General features: G+C 35.8%; 2 protein-coding genes across 2 annotated transcripts; one reads left to right on the top strand and one right to left on the bottom strand.

Annotated features, from left to right (window-relative positions):
* The first annotated feature begins 1,998 nt into the window (after positions 1–1,998).
* On the top strand, positions 1,999–2,829 carry LOC111640648. The gene has a single exon (XM_023386680.1). It carries the CDS (start codon positions 1,999–2,001, stop codon positions 2,827–2,829), a length of 831 nt encoding a protein of 276 aa, XP_023242448.1.
* A 3,710-nt stretch (positions 2,830–6,539) lies between these two features.
* LOC111640661 lies at positions 6,540–9,408 on the bottom strand. The gene has a single exon (XM_023386697.1). The coding sequence runs from the start codon at positions 9,076–9,078 to the stop codon at positions 7,960–7,962; it is 1,119 nt and encodes a 372-aa protein (XP_023242465.1). The 5' UTR covers positions 9,079–9,408; the 3' UTR covers positions 6,540–7,959.
* Positions 9,409–20,150: the final 10,742 nt, after the last annotated feature.

Below are 20,150 nucleotides of genomic sequence, written 5' to 3'. Positions count from 1 at the left end.
AACATTTTTTGCAAACTTGAATCCTCAATAAATATTTATTCATTACACAAACAACGGAATGTTCATTGTAATTTTAAATCAAACTTTATACAAGTGTAATTTATAACAAATCGATTTAGAACATGATAAAAACAATTTTATAACGGAAACAAATTATAAAAAATGTATGAAAAATAAACAGTTCTGACAAAACTGATTCTTAAATATCAAGGACAACATTCTGTTCAATAAAATTATAGTAACCTTGACATGTGACCCGCCTCCAACAAGGAAGGGAGTTATTGTTTACAGAGTAACGTGATACTTCGCGCGTTGTTGTCGTTAACGGTGGGTGTGGGTGGCAGCTCACTTGACACCCTGTTGTGAAAGTAATAAAGTTTAACCGACCTTGACAGACGTGTCTAGTTACTAAGAATAAGAAGTGGGGAGTTGTTTAAACGGTAATAAAACGTGGTTCATTAAGGGACTCTCCTACTCTACTCATATTACCACAAAAGCAATAAACACTTAACACTAGACTTTAAAACACGGTCAATTCCTATCCGATTACAAAGGAACCGACGACAATTGGTGAAAGTTGAGATAATCTATTGGCAAGTGAGATCTGATCTGTTTATTTTAAAGCCGTATCGTCTCTAATTACAGGAAAATAAAGTAAATAAAACATTATAAAGAAAGAAAAGTAACAAAATAACAGATAGAATCATAATTTGTGATAATTTGCGATTTTACAATTTTAAAATAAAAATGGCGGACGCTAAGCAAGCAGTGATGAGCGACTAGTAAGTCAACCCGTATGGCACGTGACTGCACGCTGAAAGTCCCTCCGGCTCGATTTCCTCACCCCTATTACGGTGCAAATCGGATCAGTCCACTCCAAACACCTTTGATAACAGGTAGGACGTCCTGGCTTATCAATTGAACTGCTTCCGCCCATGCGCAATCGATCGGCTGTTAGACAAGCATTATGGACGGACGTGTACAAGTAACTTACATCAAACCTCATTATGGTCATGATTGCAAACTTGGACATATCCCACTATTTAATGAAACACAGAAACTGTGTATACACATCTTTTAGACTGAGTGTCTCATTTCATGTTACATTTCTGTTTGGTTAGATTTCTATAAAATTCACATACTTCTCATTTTTAAGTGAAAAGTTAAATATTAAATTCATTACATTGTGTTAAGGCTGATCACCACCATATGATCTTGGAAAAATATTTAATGATTATTAATAACAAAAATATGTTTTTCCATTTTAGGAAAATTATCACAAGGTACCAGCAAGAGGAGAATATTGAGAGATATCCGGCTGTCAGTGGAAAATAATATTGAAAGGAAGCATCTCATCTCAAATAAAGATCTCCATAATATTTGTACAAGTTTTGGAATCTCCACTCAATTTCTGAATGAAATACATGAAAGTGACATTGTAAGCGTGGAAACATGGGTGATTGTTATGCAAAAAAAATGGCAGAGGCGATAGCATCCTGATGTACAAGAAACAGGATAATTGTGAAGAAGGACTAAGAAAGGAAGATTTTGTGCTAGCTTTTATGACTCCTTTCCAGAGAAGGATGCTGGAGCTTCATGGTAATGATCGTATTTGTATAGATTCTACACATGGTGTCACTGGTTATGGTTTTGAATTAACCACACTCCTTGTTGTAGATAATTATGAAGGTGTACCTGTTGCTTTCTGAATAAGCTCCACAGTTAACACAGTCAATTTTAAGTAAATTTTTGCATTCATTAAAAAATATAGTAGGTGAAATTCACTGCAAAGTGTTTATGAGTGATGATGACATTAAGTTTTTTAATGCATGGAAGAAGTCATGGGTCCACCATCTCACCAATTACTTTGTTCCTGGCACGTTGACAGACCATGGCAAGGAAAGCTTAACACTATAGCTGACAAAGTAAAAAGACAAAAAAATATATGAAGCCTTAAAAACTTGTCAGTTGCAACTTGATGAAAACAAATTTTTAAAGATGTTCTCTGCTCTTCTTGAAGAGCTAGAAGGCTGTGAAGATACTGAAAGATTCCGGGCTTATCTGATGCAGTACTATGTCAATAGAACACAGCAGTGGGCATACTGCTTTAGAGTAGGTCTGCAAATCAACACAAACATGCATCTAGAAAATTTTCACAGAAACCTTAAATACAACTACATGCTTGGCAGAGAGACCAAAAGAATGAACAGATGCATATCTGTTTTGCAGGAATTTCTTCTGGACAAGGAGTTTGATGAAATTAGAAAATTTCATAAAGGAAACATCAACAAAAAGATGACAAATATTTCTAAGCTACACAATGAAGGATGTAAAATAATCTCTTCCGTCGTTTCAGTTGATGAAAAAGATTCCTGGAATGTAAGATCAGCATCAAATACTGAAGTAACATATCATGTCAACCGTGTAGACCATGAATGTACTCAATTATGTGTGGTTAGGTGTTTTGCATGTTATGCTTGTATAAAAGGATACACGTGCACTTGCTATGACAATGCACTTCATGGAAATCTCTGCAAGCACATTCATGCAGTGGCAGAATATGACTGCATTAAGAAGACACAAGTTGTAAAGGAAGATTACAGCAATGTAATTGGCAGAAATATGGAAATTGAAGAACTAAATAGAGTTCACATTAAATCTTTCTCTGCCACTTACAAGCCAGAACAATCTTCTTCTACTGCACATATAGTATCATTAGCAAATCATGTAGTAGGAGCTATTGCAGATATGCAGGGCGAAGTCCCTGAGACAATTGCACAGAATGTTTGCAAGCATCTTAAATCTGCACTTAAATTAATACAAATGTGAAATATTACTCCTGATATAACACTGATGAAGAAGAATGAAAAATCCCAACCATGGAATAAAAAAAATGATACCTCAAAAGAGATTCTATTCCACAAAAAAAAAAAAGCCAAGAAGCCTAGGTTGGTTAAACCATCAGCTGGTGATCAAGAAGAACTTGAAACCGTCTTGTGCCAACAAGCAAGTGTAATAAACAGTGGTAATATGGATCATTCATATTTGTGAAAACTTAAGTTTATGAGAGATTTTAACTTTCATATTGTATTTAGAATATATTATAATGTAAATAAAACAAAATCCTATAATTTGTTTGAAATTTCAGTCTTTCATTTTTTCAATCATATTTCAATATTCACAAACCAATTTTAATATGTTCTTTTGTATTTAAATTTAAAAAGAAATATTTTTAAAATTTAATAAACTACTCTATAATTTTAGCACAAAATTGATTTGAATCAATTGAACTAAAGTTAACTGTGTCAGGGTTAGGTTTTTTTTTTAAAATCTTGCGAAAACCAAATAATGATGCCTATGGAAAAAATTGAGTTTGGTTTTGTGAAACATTTCAAAGATAAACATTAATTGTAAAATAAAATATTGCAAATTTTCTAATATAAAACGTTTAAATTATTTCTAAAAAGCAATGAATAATTTTATTAAGTAATACAAAACAAAAATTTCGAGTAAGAGATTAAAAATTCAGCAGGAAAAAATGAAGATTAAATAAATTTAAAAACAAAAGTCTATATATTCTTATAATAACTTTTATAATATACTGTATAATTTTAAATATTTTGATATAAATAACGAACAATAGTCATCTTTTAAACATTGAGTATTAGACAAAAACAAATTTGCCATTCAAGAAACGAACAGTAGCAAATTTTGTTTGTAATAAATTAATTTTGACTGTGGTGTATTTACACCGATTGCGTTCAGTCACGTGATTCACTGACGTCACAACCGACCGTAAATTACAATTACGCCTGTTGTGCTTCTTGACGTCACAAAGTAGCGACATCTCGTAGTAAAAAACAGAACTACAGCTACGAAATAGTTCTATAATTAGACGCCAGTTTCCAGAATCTCAAGCACGGGCGTAATTAGAAATGGTCGGTAGGCAGCGCCAGTGACATTATGTGTACGAGGCAATAACAATTCCACCAGCGAAGTCGACCTTTCGCCGTAAAATGTAAAACAGTTAAAAACATCCTCTAGCTATGGCTTAACAAATTAATAATTACATTTGATAAAAAATAAACGGTAGCCTACATAGAAAGGTCAACTTCGCCAGTGGAATTGTTATTGCCTCGTACAGCATGTGAAAAGACAGAAAGTGGACAAAGGTTGGTTGGTTGGTTGGTTGGTTGGTTGGTTATAGTTTATTGGCGCAAGGACGACATAGGCCAAGCTGCGCCATGACAAATGGTGTGATTATATATACAGATAAATAAATAAATATATAATGTGAAATATTAAATAATATAATAAATAACAAAACCAATAACAAAATTATATAACAACACACATGTAAATTATAACAACATATATATATATATATATANAAAAGCAGTGCAGTTGCAAAGTATGTGTTTCACACTTAAAATGCAGTTGCAATACTCACATACTGGCTGTTCTTCACCCTTCAGAAGGTATTGATGAGTCAGTGGAGTATGCCCAATTCTCAAGCGACTAAGAATAACTTCAGATCTCCTGTCATATTGTTTATTACGTGTCCAATTTTCTATCATCGGTTTGATCTCGTGTAATTTATTGTGGATTTGTGCATTCCACATAATTTGCCATCTCTCTGCTAGTTGTTTTTTAACGACTAGCTTCAAATCGCCTCCTTCAATACGCATTGTATGCTAAGAAAAACTTGCTGACTTAGCAGCTGCATCAGCTTCTTCATTTCCTCTTATTCCTACGTGGCCTGGGACCCAACAAAATTTTATAGAGAAATCCCTTGCAAGCAGATGACAAATTAGTTTCTGAATTTTAATAACTATGGAGTGAGAACTAAGTTCATACGAGATCAAAGCCTGAAGTGCACTAACTGAGTCAGTGTAAATCACGCAACAACGATGACCTTTCCTATTTATATACTTTAGGGCTGAATAAATAGCCTGCGACTCCGCAGAAAAAATAAAAAAATTTGGTGCTATTTGTTCTGCCACAATTTCATTTTGGCAAACAAAGCCTAAGCCAACATAGTTATCAGATTTAGATCCATCAGTATATATTGGAATTAGATTCCTGTCACAATGTTGAATTTCTGCGAAGTGCTGTCTATAGACGTAGTCTGGGGTGGATTCCTTAGGAAATTGCTTTAAGCTTATATCAACATCTATCGTTAAAGTTGACCAAGGTAGTATACTATTAACCTCAACCTGTCAGATGTTGCTTGTGTCCAAATCAATTGCGCTGATTACATTCTCCATTCTTAGATCGAATGTAGGGACACTACTTTGGTGTGCTTCAAATAGTCTTTTCAATTGAGTATTTGATATTGTACAATCAACTGTAAATCTACTGTAAGATTTCTGTTTGATATAATAAACAAGAGACAACTGTTCTCTTCTAAAAGATAGAGGAGGCTCATAAGCATCCACATACAAACTTTGGACAGGGGAAATTCGAAAAGCACCAGTGAAAAAACGCAGTGCTTGATGGTGGATTGGATCCAGCATCCGAAGAGTAGATTCTCGCGCAGACCCATAAACAATGCAACCGTAGTCCAGCTTAGAGCGGACAAGGGCCCTATAAATTCTGAGCATACAAATTTTGTCTGCTCCCCAGGATGAGCAGCATAGTACCTTTAAAAGGTTTAGAGATTTTAAACATCTACTCTTCAGGTTGTGCAAGTGAGGCAAGAATGTCAGTTTTTGGTCAAAAGAAACACCCAAAAACTTAGCCTCATTCACCATTGGAATTTTAACCCCATTTAATAAAATTTCAAGATCCAGGTGCAAACCACGCCTTCGGCAAAAGTGGATGCACGAGGTCTTCTCTGTATTAAAAGTAAAATCATTAGTCTTGGACCAATTATCTATGCGATTTAAGGAGGTTTGTAGTTGTCTCTCAATGAAACTCATGTTAGTAGACTGGCAGGAGATCTAAAAGTCATCCACATACAGAGAGTGTTTCACACTAGAAGGAAGACAGTTTGCTATGCTATTAATTTTAATTAGAAACAGAGTCACACTCAAAATACAACCTTGAGGAACACCTTCTTGTGTGAAAAGCCTAGATAGTGTGTTGCCCATCCTGACTTGGAATCTTCGATTCTGTAAGAAGTTTTTTATGAATATCAACAAATTACCCCGCAACCCGAATTCGTACAGATCACGGAGTACTCCGTATCGCCAACAGCGATCATAAGCCTTCTCTATATCGAAAAACACAGACACTAAGTGCTGTCATCTAACAAACGCTTCACGTATAGATGTTTCAACGTTTACTAAGTTATCAGTGGTACTTCTGTTCCTACGAAAACCACTCTGATGTGAAAAGAAGTAGTTCTTTTCCTCTAAGAGATACATCAGACGTCTGTTTACCATCCTCTCAAAAAGTTTACACAGGCAACTTGTCAGAAAGATTGGTCTGTAATTAGAGGGATTCTTGTGGTCCTTACCTGGCTTGGGAATGGGAATAATGATAGATAGCCTCCAAGAGTCAGGAAAAGTATGCTCTGTCCATATTCTGTTAAACAGACACAGGACATTAGAAAGGGAATTGTTTGACAGTTTTAATCATGCTGTAGTGGATTTTATCTGGACCTACAGCACTATTCCCCGAGCGAGAGACTGCTGTATGTAATTCAATTCTAGTGAATGGCACATTATATTCCTCATTGGATGAAAAATAGAAAATTATATTTTCTTTTTCACTTTGGGCTTTATAAGCCTGAAAGTTTCTTAAATACATAATATTGCTGGATAAAGCAGAAAATGTTTCACCCAACGTATCAACAATACCCTGTATATCGCTGATTATTGTGCCATTATTTTCCAGCATGGACACAGAGTGAGAAGCATATTTCCCATTAATTTTATGGATTTTATCCCAGACTGCTTTTGAGCTAGTGGAAGATGTTATACTAGAGACATACTTCCTCCAAGAATCCCTTTGGCTTTGCCTTCTGATTCTTCTGGCATTTGCCTTTGCTTTTTTAAAAGCAACCAAATTTCTCGCAGTGGAATATCTTCTGAAAATACCCCATGCTTTCTTATTGTGCTTTAAATGCTGCCTCACAATTCTGGTTCCACCATGGTTTAGGATGTTTTGGATATCTAGTTGATGTCTTCCCCATTGTTTTTTCTGCTGCCTGAATGATACTGGAAGTGACAACCTCAACTGCATCATTGATATCTGCAGTATTGTCCATTTCCTCAGTGATGTTAGCCAAAACGAAAAATGCAGGCCAATCTGCCGTTTCCAGTTTCCAGCGTGGTGGACGGGCTGTTTGACAGCTTTCTCTGCCTCGGTATTTTAGAAATATATGGAAGTGGTCACTAGAGAGTGGATTAGATCCAACCTCCCATGTAAATGCTGAAAACAGGTTTGGGCTTGCTAAGGATAGATCAATAGCAGTGAATGTTCTTGTTGGGGCATAGAAGTATGTCACTTCTCCTGTATTAAATAAATATAGTTGCTGATTGCCTATTAATCTTTCAATGGCTCTGCCTCGCAGGTTGATGTCCGGACTGCCGCACATTGGGTTATGGCCATTAAAATCACCCAGTAAAACGAATGGAGTAGGCAGCTGTTCAACCAAAGCATCCAATTCATCTTCATTGACTCTGACATCTGGTGGCAAGTATATAGAACAAAGTGTGACAGTTACTCCAATAGAAATTCTGACTGCCACAGCTTGCAAATCAGATGTTATTTGTACCGGCAAGGATGGGATGTGATTAGAAACTACAATAGCCACACCTCCACTGGCACGGTTGTGGCTATCATCATCCTTCCGGAAGAGATTGAATCCTTTTAAAGTAATGCTTTCTCCAGATTTCAAATGAGTCTCCTGGAGTGCCACACAGAGAGATGAGGTAGATGACGTAAAGTGTTTAATGTCAGAGAAGTTGTTGCGGAAACCACGACAGTTCCATTGAATTATTTTATAATCCATTATGTGTTTGAGGCAGCATTCTTTGCGAGGGTATCCCTCTTTAATTTAATAGGGGGTTTCTCTTTTGGGGGTGACATTGATTTTGTAACCTCCTTGTAAGTCTCTTCTTCAGAGAAGTCAGAGAACTCACTCATAGATTGTGCCTCTGATTTTTTAGATTTAGAGAGAGCAGCTTTAACTTTCTGTTTGTTTAGCGGGTTCTTGCTTGCTTTTTTGGAGCCCAAGTTTCTCATTATTACTCCTGGTTTAGGTAGGGGTGTTTTTGCTTTTGTACTCTCCTTTGCTGGTGTTTCTTGTGATGGGAGTATTAAACATTTCGCATGGCGAGTAAGAGATTCCTTTGGGGAAACAGAAATATCTGTTTGAACCCCAACTGTCTTTGTAGACTTCAATGCAGCCGCAAAACTCTTCTGTTTCAAAGGAGCGCTTAAGGTGACCATGCGTCGAGCCTCTGGATAGGATACGTTATTTACCGTTTTCACCCGCTGAATCTCTTTCTCTCTCTGCCATGCAGAGCATTTCCGAGAGTAGGCAGGATGGGCATCGTTGCAGTTAACACAGCATGGAGTACTGGTACACTCAGTACTCTGGTGGCCTTCATCTTCACACTGTGCATATAAGCTTTTACCTCGGCAGGATGTTTGTGAGTGTCCAAACCGCTGGCATTTAAAGCAACGCAGTGGGTTTGGAATATATGGGCGAACTGAGCAGCGCAAATAGCCTGCTGTAACAAAAGATGGCAATGACGGTTTTCCAAAGGTGAGGATAAGGTGTTTCGTTGGTATCAACTTGCCATCTCGACGGATTGAAATTCGTCGGACAGCAGTGACACCTTGGTCTGAGAGGCCGATCTGAATATCGAATTCGTCCTCAGACATCAAATCGATTTCAGATATCACACCACGTGATGAGTTCAAACTTGTGTGTGGTGTGATGGTGACTTGTATGTCTCCTAGAGATTTTGTCTTCATAAGCTTTTCAGACTGTTGAGGGGAGGCTGCCTCAACGAGCAGGTCTCCTGATCTCAACTTTTGGATTTTTTTAAGACGCCCAATGGTAGATTCAAAAAGTTTCTGAATCAAAAAGGGGGAACATTTAGAAAGAGTTGTTTCTCCCATAGCATGCACGATGAGATAGGCTGGTTAATTGGAGGAACTGTCCTCCTTTGGTGGTGGTGTATTGGTACATGATTTTTTTAGTTTTAATGAATCCATATTTAAAAATAAGTATTCAGCTCCTAGTGACCCCACCCACCACGGGGCCCAACAAGGGGATGCCGTCACAGGGGAGATTTCCATAGACTGTCGCACCAGGGTTTCCCAAGAGCTATACCCTCACAATGCAGTCAAGAAGAGCACATCTTGTATGACATGTCCGCCCGGTCTGCATCGATCGGTTGACTCCAAGCCGAGGTCAAGAAGGACTCAACGACCAGCCGATTGACTCAAACGGAGCCTGATTTGAGCCTCCCGTTTATCCGAAGCAGNTTCGCCAGTGCTGTGGCGCTTCAATCTTTGGCTATGTCTTGGGCTACTCAATTATTTTACGTTTTTGATACTAAATTAACATCTGAAGTATAATTTTTTATTATTTTTATATTTTTCAATATATTTATTTTGTTTGTACAAAATAAAAAAATAATTTTTAACGATACAATAGTCTTTGTTAGGCTTAACATCGACGAAAATTCAACGCGAAGTGACACGCAACGGAGACAAATTTTCGGAAACGATAAACTATTTTATCGTATGTAAATCAGTTATCCAAAATATCAGTTATCCGGACAACCCTAGTCCCTAATTGATTCGGAAAATCGACGCTCTACTGTATTATATATTTTTGGAAATGGCAGAAAATAAGGAAGATGAATATCGGATTTTTAACTTGATAAATAATTCGAACACAGATAAATTAAACGTTAAACTTTAAAAACGGTTATTTAGTAGTAGTTAAATAGTAATATTAGTTGATGTTGTCGAAACCGTGTTGTATTTGCTTATTGTGTACAGGCACAATGAAGTGACGTTTTTCTCAACACTGGGCTAGTTGAATCTTTTATTTAGTTAGAACGTTTTTTCCATACATCGGGCATCAGCCCCTCTTCAGCTAACTAAATATATATAAAAATATTTTACAGGACACAAATAAAAACCAAAAAACTCACATAAATTCTTAGTAAACCATACCTCACTTCAGCATGGACACTGCACACACAGCAGAAATCAGACTACACTTAGGTTTTTAACATTTTCAATATCAATTTTTTATCACAATTTTAACTTTACAGGTTAAAAACAAAACCTTTTCTACATTTTATTACATAAACAAGACAAACTCTGCAGATTTTAAAAAACTAAAACTTACAAATTTCAGAAGTCTTTTTTTGCCACCTCGTCAACCAATCCGACAATTTGCATATAGCACTATGTGCCGTAAGTTACACTAGTTGACAAATTAATCGACAAACATTTGAAAATCCTTAAGGAAATTACAAAATTTTTTATATTAATAAGTAATATTAGTAATTAAATGTCTAAAATTTTATTTGTGATATAAGATTGGTTTGTAATATGGTAATATTATATGTATATATACAAATATGCAGTTAGGAATATATTTTGTTAAACTTTAAATTATATTGTGAATCTAACTTTAAATACTTTCTTCATATTTATGGTATTTATTTGTGTGATATATAAATATATTTGAACATGGGTACTGTATTACTTGAGACATTTCAATCAAAAGCTAATAATATTCTTGAGGAACTCAAAGAATATGCACTTAGTAATCCTAACGGAAGATTCGAAACTTCGAAGCATGTACAATTCATATATGATCAATTTAATAAAATTATTAGTTTGGCTGAAACCACTATTAAAGATGCAATACAATCCAATGATATCTCCAATATTGAATTACCGGAATTATTAGAAAACAGACTTAAAACAATGGTTAATAAAGATGATATCAAGAACTTGATAAATCCAAACATAAACTTTGATCGTCAAATGCAAATTTTGGAAAAATTGGAGAAAATCGATAATAACATGTTTAATCTTGGTTCCGCAGCTAATATAATAAACAACCAAATGGCAATTATGGAAAAGTTTAAACTCATAGAGGATAAGACCAACTGTTTATCTATACAGGAATGCAATATGGATGTACAGAAAGCAGTCTTGGAAAAATTGGATAGACTAGAAGATAGGAGCACTCAAAATAGTCCTTCACAACCTACCTATAGTGATATCCTTAACAATGGTAAAACTAGTAAACATATTATAAATAAATCAAGCTCACAAAAGGAAGTTATCTTAATTTATAACAAGAATAAGAACAACACTGACAGTGATGTTATTAGGAAGCTTATGCAAATACGAATTAAACCATCACAAATACATATAGGGATTAATAAAATGAGAAAGATAAGGGGAGGTATTGCTGTAGAAATAGGACAAAAAAGAGATTCTGCCATACTAGAAAAAACAATTGAGGAACAAATTCCAGAACTGGTCACACGACGTCCTAAGAGAAGATGGCCACACGTAATTATACATTCTATACATGGTGAAATACCAAAAAAAAGCTGCCAGGGCTTATCTATCAACAAAATATATATCTTTATGAAAATTTTACGGAGAAAGAATTTATAGATCACTTCCGACCTAAATTTACTGTAAGTAAAAGACATTCAACCTACAAGAATTGGGTATTTCAAGTTTCTCCTGATCTAAGACAGCATTTACTTAAATTAGGAAAGGTAAGTAGTGAGTGGTCGCGTTGCAGGGTTGGGGATTTCTGCCAAATCCTGCAATACTTTAAGTGCTGCAGATATAATCACTCTGCTAAAGATTGCCCTAACGCACAATATACGTGTAGTCATTGCTCTGCAGATCACATGTATAATGATTGCCCTAATTACGAACAAGAACCTTTTTGCTGCAATTGTGAACATGAGGGTCTTCATAATACCATACACAATGAAAGAGATAATAAATGCCCGTTATATCAAAGAATTAAGACATATATTGAATCCAGGACTGACTATGGATCTGGACATTACTAATAAAATTCGTTTCTTACAGATAAACATTGGCAGAAGTATTTCTGCCACTTCCCTACTTGCTAAAATCATTAATAATTATGACATTGTGTTTGTACAAGAACCCTACTGTTTAAATAACATTCCTGCTTGTATACCAAATTCTTGTCCTATAATTTTAGGCACACAGGAATACCCTTGGGCAACTACTATTATCTCTAATACCAACGTCTCCATCATGTTCCATAAAATCTATAGCTGTAAGTATATTGTTGTCATAGAACTTATGCTTAAAGATACAAGGTTTATTATAATTAACGTGTATTTGCCTGGAGACTATAACTCTGATGAAATTATTAATAAATTACAGCACATTATTGATGCTTTTAGAGGTATTGACATTATTCTTGCTGGATATGTCAATGCGCACTCTCCAACATGGGGAGGGGACGATTTGGACAGGAGGAGTAGTATGTTAGTAGAATTTTTTGGATTTAATAATTTGTATATCTTAAATAATCCCATGTCTCCTCCTACATTCTCTTCACATAGAGTAGATAGTTCGATCGACATTGTGGTCTGCAGCAGCCGCATCTATAGTAAGATACAAAATTGGAGGGTATGTGAGGAAGATAGTCTCATGGAACACTCTTTAATATCCTTTGACTTATTAGATTCATCCAGCGCTAATTTTCAGTTGTATGCCCGAAGTCCAAAATATATTCTGCAGCAGGCAAATTGGATTGCAATTAAAGAATTCTTAGAGACACATTGGCATAAATGTTATTCTGAAAACAAAGACATAGCTGGTATATAAATACAGGAAAACATTAATTTTATAAAACAGGCTTGTGACAAATATATACCCAAGGGAAACACTAATAGGAAAGCGGTCCCATGGTGGACTGAAGAATTGGAAGAATTACGTAAACAGTCAAGAAAACTAAGGAAACAGTATCAAAGGTGTAGAGAAGAATCACAGTGTACTATAAGCAGGAATGAATATCTAACCTGTCAAATACAATACAAACTAAAAATCAAACAAGAGAAAATTCGCAGCTGGCGTAATTTCTGCACAGAAACTTCCGTTAACCCGTGGGGTTATATAACTAAAATGTGCAACAATAAACTCCGGAAATCCAAGATAATGGTTGCTTCAGAATCCGATCGGAATCAACCAACAACACTAATAAAGGAATTAGCATTACAACTAGACTCGTTCTGTCCAAATGACAACATGATAAATGATTCAAACTTACAGAAACATATAAGAAAAATCATTGAGGAACCATATGATACGGAGGACATGCCAGCCTTTAGTGCGGAGGAATTACAACAAGTTTTTAACAACCTCAAAAAAAGGAAAGCACCAGGCTTAGATGATATAACACCTGAACTAGCAAAAAATCTTTGGTTTTTAATCCCCCAACATCTTGTGGATCTTTATAATACGTGCTTACATCATTCCATTTTTCCTAATTCATGGAAAATAGCTAATGTTGTACCGGTGTCTAAGCCTGGATCACCGGATTGCGCTAGACCTATTTCTTTACTATCAATTATGGGAAAAGTACTTGAAAAATTGCTGACCAATAGATTACAATGGTTTGTGGAACACAATAGAGTTTTGTGTAACAAGCAGTATGGATTTCGTCCTCAGAAATCGGCCGAGGATGCTATTGAAACAGCTGTTAGTAACATCAACAATTTATTACAGGACAACAAATATGTACTAGGGGTCAGCCTAGATATATCTAAAGCGTTTGACAGCGTATGGTGGCCCCTAGTTAAATTACAATTACGGAAATTAAAATGTCCGAATAACATATATAAGCTCTTAAATAACTACTTGAGTGATCGGATTGCAATTTTGAATTATGGACAACACCAGGTAAGCAAAACTATAGTCAGAGGATGCCCACAAGGATCTGTATGTGGACCTATCCTATGGAATATTACGTTTGATACTTTTTTAAAGGAGGACCTGAAACATATGGGATGTGTGGCTTATGCCGACGACGCTATAATGTTTATTGGTAGACGTACAAGAGCTGAATTGGAAAAAAGAGGTAATGAACTGCTTCAAAAAATCTATAACTGGGGCAATGATTATAAATTAGAATTTAACCAAATTAAAACAAGTGCAATTGTCTTCAATAAGCCAAGACACTCAAATTTATATCTTCGATCGCCCCATATAAAAATGAATAACAAAACTATAAAAGTTTGCAAAACCATCAAATACCTTGGCTAATCCTAGATCATAAACTGTGCTGGGATCAACATATAGAGTACATCGCCAAGCGCACTGGGCTTATTTTACAATCTTTTGCCCAAGTAAATAACTAAATTCTTACTGGAAGTATTATATAAATATAAAACAAACACCTTTCTCTATTCCAGCACACTTTTAATGCGTTGAATAACGTTTTCGATCGTTTTAATCGATCCTCAGTTCAAAATTCGAACTCAAACGAACAAAGTATTCGAAAAATACAAAAATTTTTTTTACATCGCTAATTTACGACTTAACGCTAAAGCGCATGCGCGTACTTATAAAACGTATAAGTAATTAAAAATAACAATATTCTATATCAATTAATATTATAAAAACGCCGCCTATGCGGTTGCCATATTTAATCTATGTCATCATAAAAGGACCTCCATGCTGTTGATAAACTTTCGGCGTCTCTGTAGTTGATGCACTGCGCGGTCGTATGTGCCTTGTGTATTTCAACTTTTTCCAGGTGTTTCACCGCTTGTATCGATCTTGTAGGTTTAATAATCTCTGCCTGATCCCAGTATACTTCAATTCCCTGTTGCTTTGCAAACGCTGCGAGGACCGTGCTATCAAGGCTCCTATCTACTGAGTACTTGTGCTCATCAATCCTTTTCTTTAGGCTCCGCATAGTTGCTCCTATATATACTAGGTCGGAGTTAAATCTATGGTCCTTCATAGGTATCGAGTACACTCCTGTCATGTTATTACGTTCATATCTTTTCTTATCATTTCTTAGGAGCTTATATACTGTAGGATTACGTCTATAAATTATTTTTACATTTCTATTTCTGGCAACTTTCTTAATAACTTTATTTAGAGACGGATGGTAATTAATTACAATTCTTTCCCTTAGTTCAGTTGCTCTTTGTTGCCGGTTCCGTTTTTGCATCCTTGCTATCAGTGCATCGATTGCCTTTCTTCCGTATCCCTGTTGCTCAGCTATGCTCCGTATATACTCCAATTCCTTATGAGTGTCATATATGCTGGTACAATGTGTGTAAGCCCTTGTAATCCATGAACGAAATGCTGCCAATTTGATATGTTCTGGATCTGAGGAATTCTTAGGTATGATGATTGGTTGATAAACTGGCTTACGGTATATATTCGTTTTGATCTCACCCTCTTTGCATGTAATTGTTAAATCTAAGAAATTAACACTATTTTTACTCTCCTGGTCTAGTTCTAATGTTAGACCATAAGGGTTACTGTTGATTAAGCTTATAAAACGGTGTGTATTTCTATTATTTTTCCACAAAACGAAGATATCATCTACATACCTCACAATAATATATGCGAGGTATGTAGATGATATCTTCGTTTTGTGGAAAAATAATAGAAATACACACCGTTTTATAAGCTTAATCAACAGTAACCCGTATGGTCTAACATTAGAACTAGACCAAGAAAGTGAAAATATTGTTAATTTCTTGGATTTAACAATTACATGCAAAGAAGGTGAGATCAAAACGAATATATACCGTAAGCCAGTTTATCAACCAATCATCATACCTAAGAATTCCTCAGATCCAGAACATATCAAATTGGCAGCATTTCGTTCATGGATTACAAGGGCGTACACACATTGTACCAGCATATATGACACTCATAAAGAATTGGAGTATATACGGAGCATAGCTGAGCAACAGGGTTACGGAAGAAAGGCAATCGATGCACTGATAGCAAGGATGCAAAAACGGAACCGGCAACAAAGAGCAACTGAACTAAGGGAAAGAATTGTAATTAATTACCATCCGTCTCTAAATAAAATTATTAAGAAAGTTGCCAGAAATAGAAATGTAAAAATAATTTATAGACGTAATCCTACAGTATATAAGCTCCTAAGAAATGATAAGAAAAGATATGAACGTAATAACATGACAGGAGTGTACTCGATACCTATGAAGGACCATAGATTTAACTCCGACCTTGTATATATAGGAGCAACTATGCGGAACCTAAAGAAAAGGATTGATGAGCACAAGTACTCAGTAAATAAGAGCCTTGATAGCACGGTCCTCGCAGCATTTGCAAAGCAACAAGGAATTGAAGTATACTGGGATCAGGCATCGATTATTAAACCCACAAGATCGATACAAGCGGTGAAACACCTGGAAAAAGTTGAAATACACAAGGCACATACGACCGCGCAGTGCATCAACTACAGAGACGCCGAAAGTTTATCAACAGCATGGAGGTCCTTTTATGATGACATAGATTAAATATGGCAACCGCATAGGCGGCGTTTTTATAATATTAATTGATATAGAATATTGTTATTTTTAATTACTTATACGTTTTATAAGTACGCGCATGCGCTTTAGCGTTAAGTCGTAAATTAGCGATGTAAAAAAAATTTTTGTATTTTTCGAATACTTTGTTCGTTTGAGTTCGAATTTTGAACTGAGGGTGATCTATTAAAACGATCGAAAACGTTATTCAACGCATTAAAAGTGTGCTGGAATAGAGAAAGGTGTTTGTTTTATATTTACTTTTGCCCAAGTTGCGAAAAGAGACTGGGGCCTGTATTCCGCAACAAATGGCAAATATGTATAATACCTGCTTACGTCACGGTATATTTCCACACGATTGGAAAATTGCTAGAGTGATCCCTGTGCCTAAGCCGGGGTCGGCGAGGGATATTAGGCCCATATCCCTTCTTCCAGTCATGGGCAAGGTGCTAGAAAAACTTATTACTAACAGGTTAATGTGGCACGTTGAGAAACATCAATTAATCAGTAATTGTCAGCACGGCTTTCGACCACAAAGGTCTGCTGAGGATACCATACAGAAGGCTATCACGCACATAAATCAGCTTCTCGACGATTATAAGTATGTCCTCAGGGTCAGCTTGGACATTTCTAAAGCCTTTGACAGTGCTTGGTGGCCCCTAATCACACATCAGCTACGGAAAATCAAGTGCCCTAGGAATATACTTCGGCTCCTACAAGATTACTTAAACGACAGGACAGCACAGTTTGACTATGGACAACACAATGTTACTAAGCGCATTACTAGAAAGTGCCCTCAGGGGTCCGTCTGTGGCCCCCTTCTTTGGAATTTAACATTTGACGCCTTTTTAACAAGTAACTTTGGTCATCACCACTGCATTGCTTACGCTGATGTCCTGTTGCTGGTGGGGGGCCGGTCCAGAGCTGACCTCGAGGCGAAAGGGAACAACAACTTACAACAAGTATATAATTGGGGCAAGGCCCACAAGCTGTGCTTTAATCCCACTGAAACCGAGGGGATTGTTTTTAATATAGTTAGGAAATATGTTCCAAAATGGTGGACAGAACAACTTAGTAATATGAAACTTAGGGTTTGTAGAGCTCGGAAAGCATATCAGAGAGAATATGATATGATTTTGAAGGATGTTAAATTGGAGATATATAAAAAGTTAAATAAGCAATATAAACAATTAATTAGTGAAGCAAAAATAAAAAGTTGGAAAAATTATGTTACTACTGAAGTTAATCGTAATGTATGGGGTTTACCTTATAAGTTGATGCGTGATAAGGTTAATATTAAAACTATGGTTTCTGCTGTTAAGAGTGTAGATGGGTTTTTAATGGATTGGGATATATCGGTGAAGTTTTTATTAGATTCGTTATTTGTATCAGATGATGTGTTGTTAGATACACCTTATCAGATTAATGTACGAAGAGATAATGATAGGTATATTAATAATATGACTTTACAATTATTTACAAAAAGAGAATTTTTTAGGGTGCTAAGGGATTCTAAAGGGCGAAAAGCTCCAGGTATTGATGGGTTAACTTATAAAATTATTAATCATGCTATACCAATAATAGAGAAACATTTATTGCAATTATTTAATTTATGTTTGATATATAGGATTTTTCCAAGTAGGTGGAAAGTATCGCGTGTAATAATATTTTTAAAGGATAAAAACAGGGATAAATCTTTACCAAAGTCATATAGGCCGATATGTTTATTATCAATTATAGGAAAGATGTTTGAGCGATTATTAAAGTTACGGATGAATGCCCTTTCTGGACCAAAGATTGATAGTTGGCAATTCGGTTTTAAACGTAGAGTGTCAACCACAGATGCTATATATTTATTGAAAGACTGGGTTAAGAAATCGAGGGAAAAGTATGTTTTAGGAATATTTTTTGATGTAATCGGGGCTTTTGATCATATATGGTGGCCTAGTGTGCTGCTTGCGTTACGGCAGTGGGATTGTCCGATAGATTTATATAAAATTATAGATGATTATTTGAGCAATAGAAAAGTTTTGTATATAGAGGAATCTCATAGTGTGAAAAAGTGGGTTGAACGTGGTTGTCCACAAGGGTCTGTATTGGGACCAGAGTTGTGAAATTATGTTTTTAATATTATACTTGTTGTAATTAGAAATATGGGATTTAAATATATAGCTTACGCGGATGATCTGGCGGTAATAGTAGAGGGAGATAGTCGTAGGGAATTGGAAATAGAGGGTCAAAAAGTTGTAGATGCCCTGGTCAATCATTTAAGACAAATTAAGTTATGTATGTCATCAGAGAAAACTAAGATGGTAATTTTGAGGGGTAGGCTAAGCTCTGATCGTTCCCCCCAGTATAAATATGGATTGTAATCCATTAAGATGTGTTAGTACTGTTCGATATCTGGGAGTGCGACTAGGTTCGAACTTTAATATAATGCCGCATGTTGAATACATAGCAAATAGGGCATTAAATCAATTTTGTAGTTTACAGCACCTGGTGGGCCTGGGGTGGGGGTTGAGGCTTCCTGCACTCAGGACCCTATATAGGTCGCTGTATATACCAATAATTGTATATGCTGCTGGTGTGTGGGGCGACGGGCTTCAGCTCCCTCAACGTGAGAAGCTTCTATCTTCTCAACATAAAGTGTTAATAATGGTGACCAGGGCTTATCGTACTATTTCTCTACCAGCTGTTCAATTAATTGCGGGAGAAATGCCTATCGATTTGGTTATTAAGTTTGATTATTATAAATACTTAATTAGGACAAGGAGATTTTTTGTTTATAGTAATATTATTTACAAGCCAGGGACATCCATGTATGCTGACTCATTAATAGTTCAACAGGTTAGAGATAAATTGTTAGAAGAGTGGGAAAATAGATGGCAAGGGGATACGAGAGGTCAGGTGACTTATCTGTTCTTTCCCACTGTTGGTGACAGGTTGGTGGCACATTGGGTTAAACCAGATTATTTTATTACTCAAATTTTATCAGGTCATGGCGATTATCGTGAAAAATTGTTTGATTTTAAGTTGGTTGACTCTCCATTTTGTGAGTGTGGTCAGCGTGATTCTATACATCATTTTATGTTTGATTGCCCATTATTTGGAGGTTTTAGGAATGATGAGATTTTTAATTCTGTTAATTTACAAGATTCGTATATGTTTAGTTAATAATCAAGAGATATATAGTAAAATTTTTACAGTTTTAATAGAAATGCTTAGGATGAGAAGTAATAATCGTTTGTTATGATATATTTTTAACTGCTTGTCTTTATATATATTTTAACGTTAAATTATACAGTTTTATTATTTTATTATATTATTATACATTCATAGTTAACTATATGAGAATAGATATATAGTACATATATATTGTCCAGAATAATATTTATTTTGAGTTTTAAATGGGATATTATTAGTAACTAAAGTTATTAGGGAATTAGCGGCCGGTAAGTCAAAATGACAGGAACAGCTTATTCGGACAATAAGAGACATCTGTCCCTATCTACTCCTCTCTAAATGGGGGTTCGTTACTTGTGCCCAAACCAGGTAATGGCCCCAACTCGTATGTACCAGCCTTGTCGTGGCAGAGGGGCTCAGTACCCAGGGGACATGCTGTAATGGTATGTGTCC

This window comes from Centruroides sculpturatus, unplaced genomic scaffold (assembly GCF_000671375.1).
Source record: "Centruroides sculpturatus isolate CEXI.00-Female unplaced genomic scaffold, Cexi_2.0 scaffold1192, whole genome shotgun sequence".
In the NCBI taxonomy this organism is placed as follows: domain Eukaryota; kingdom Metazoa; phylum Arthropoda; class Arachnida; order Scorpiones; family Buthidae; genus Centruroides; species Centruroides sculpturatus.
This window is presented reverse-complemented; position numbering and strand designations above follow the sequence as displayed.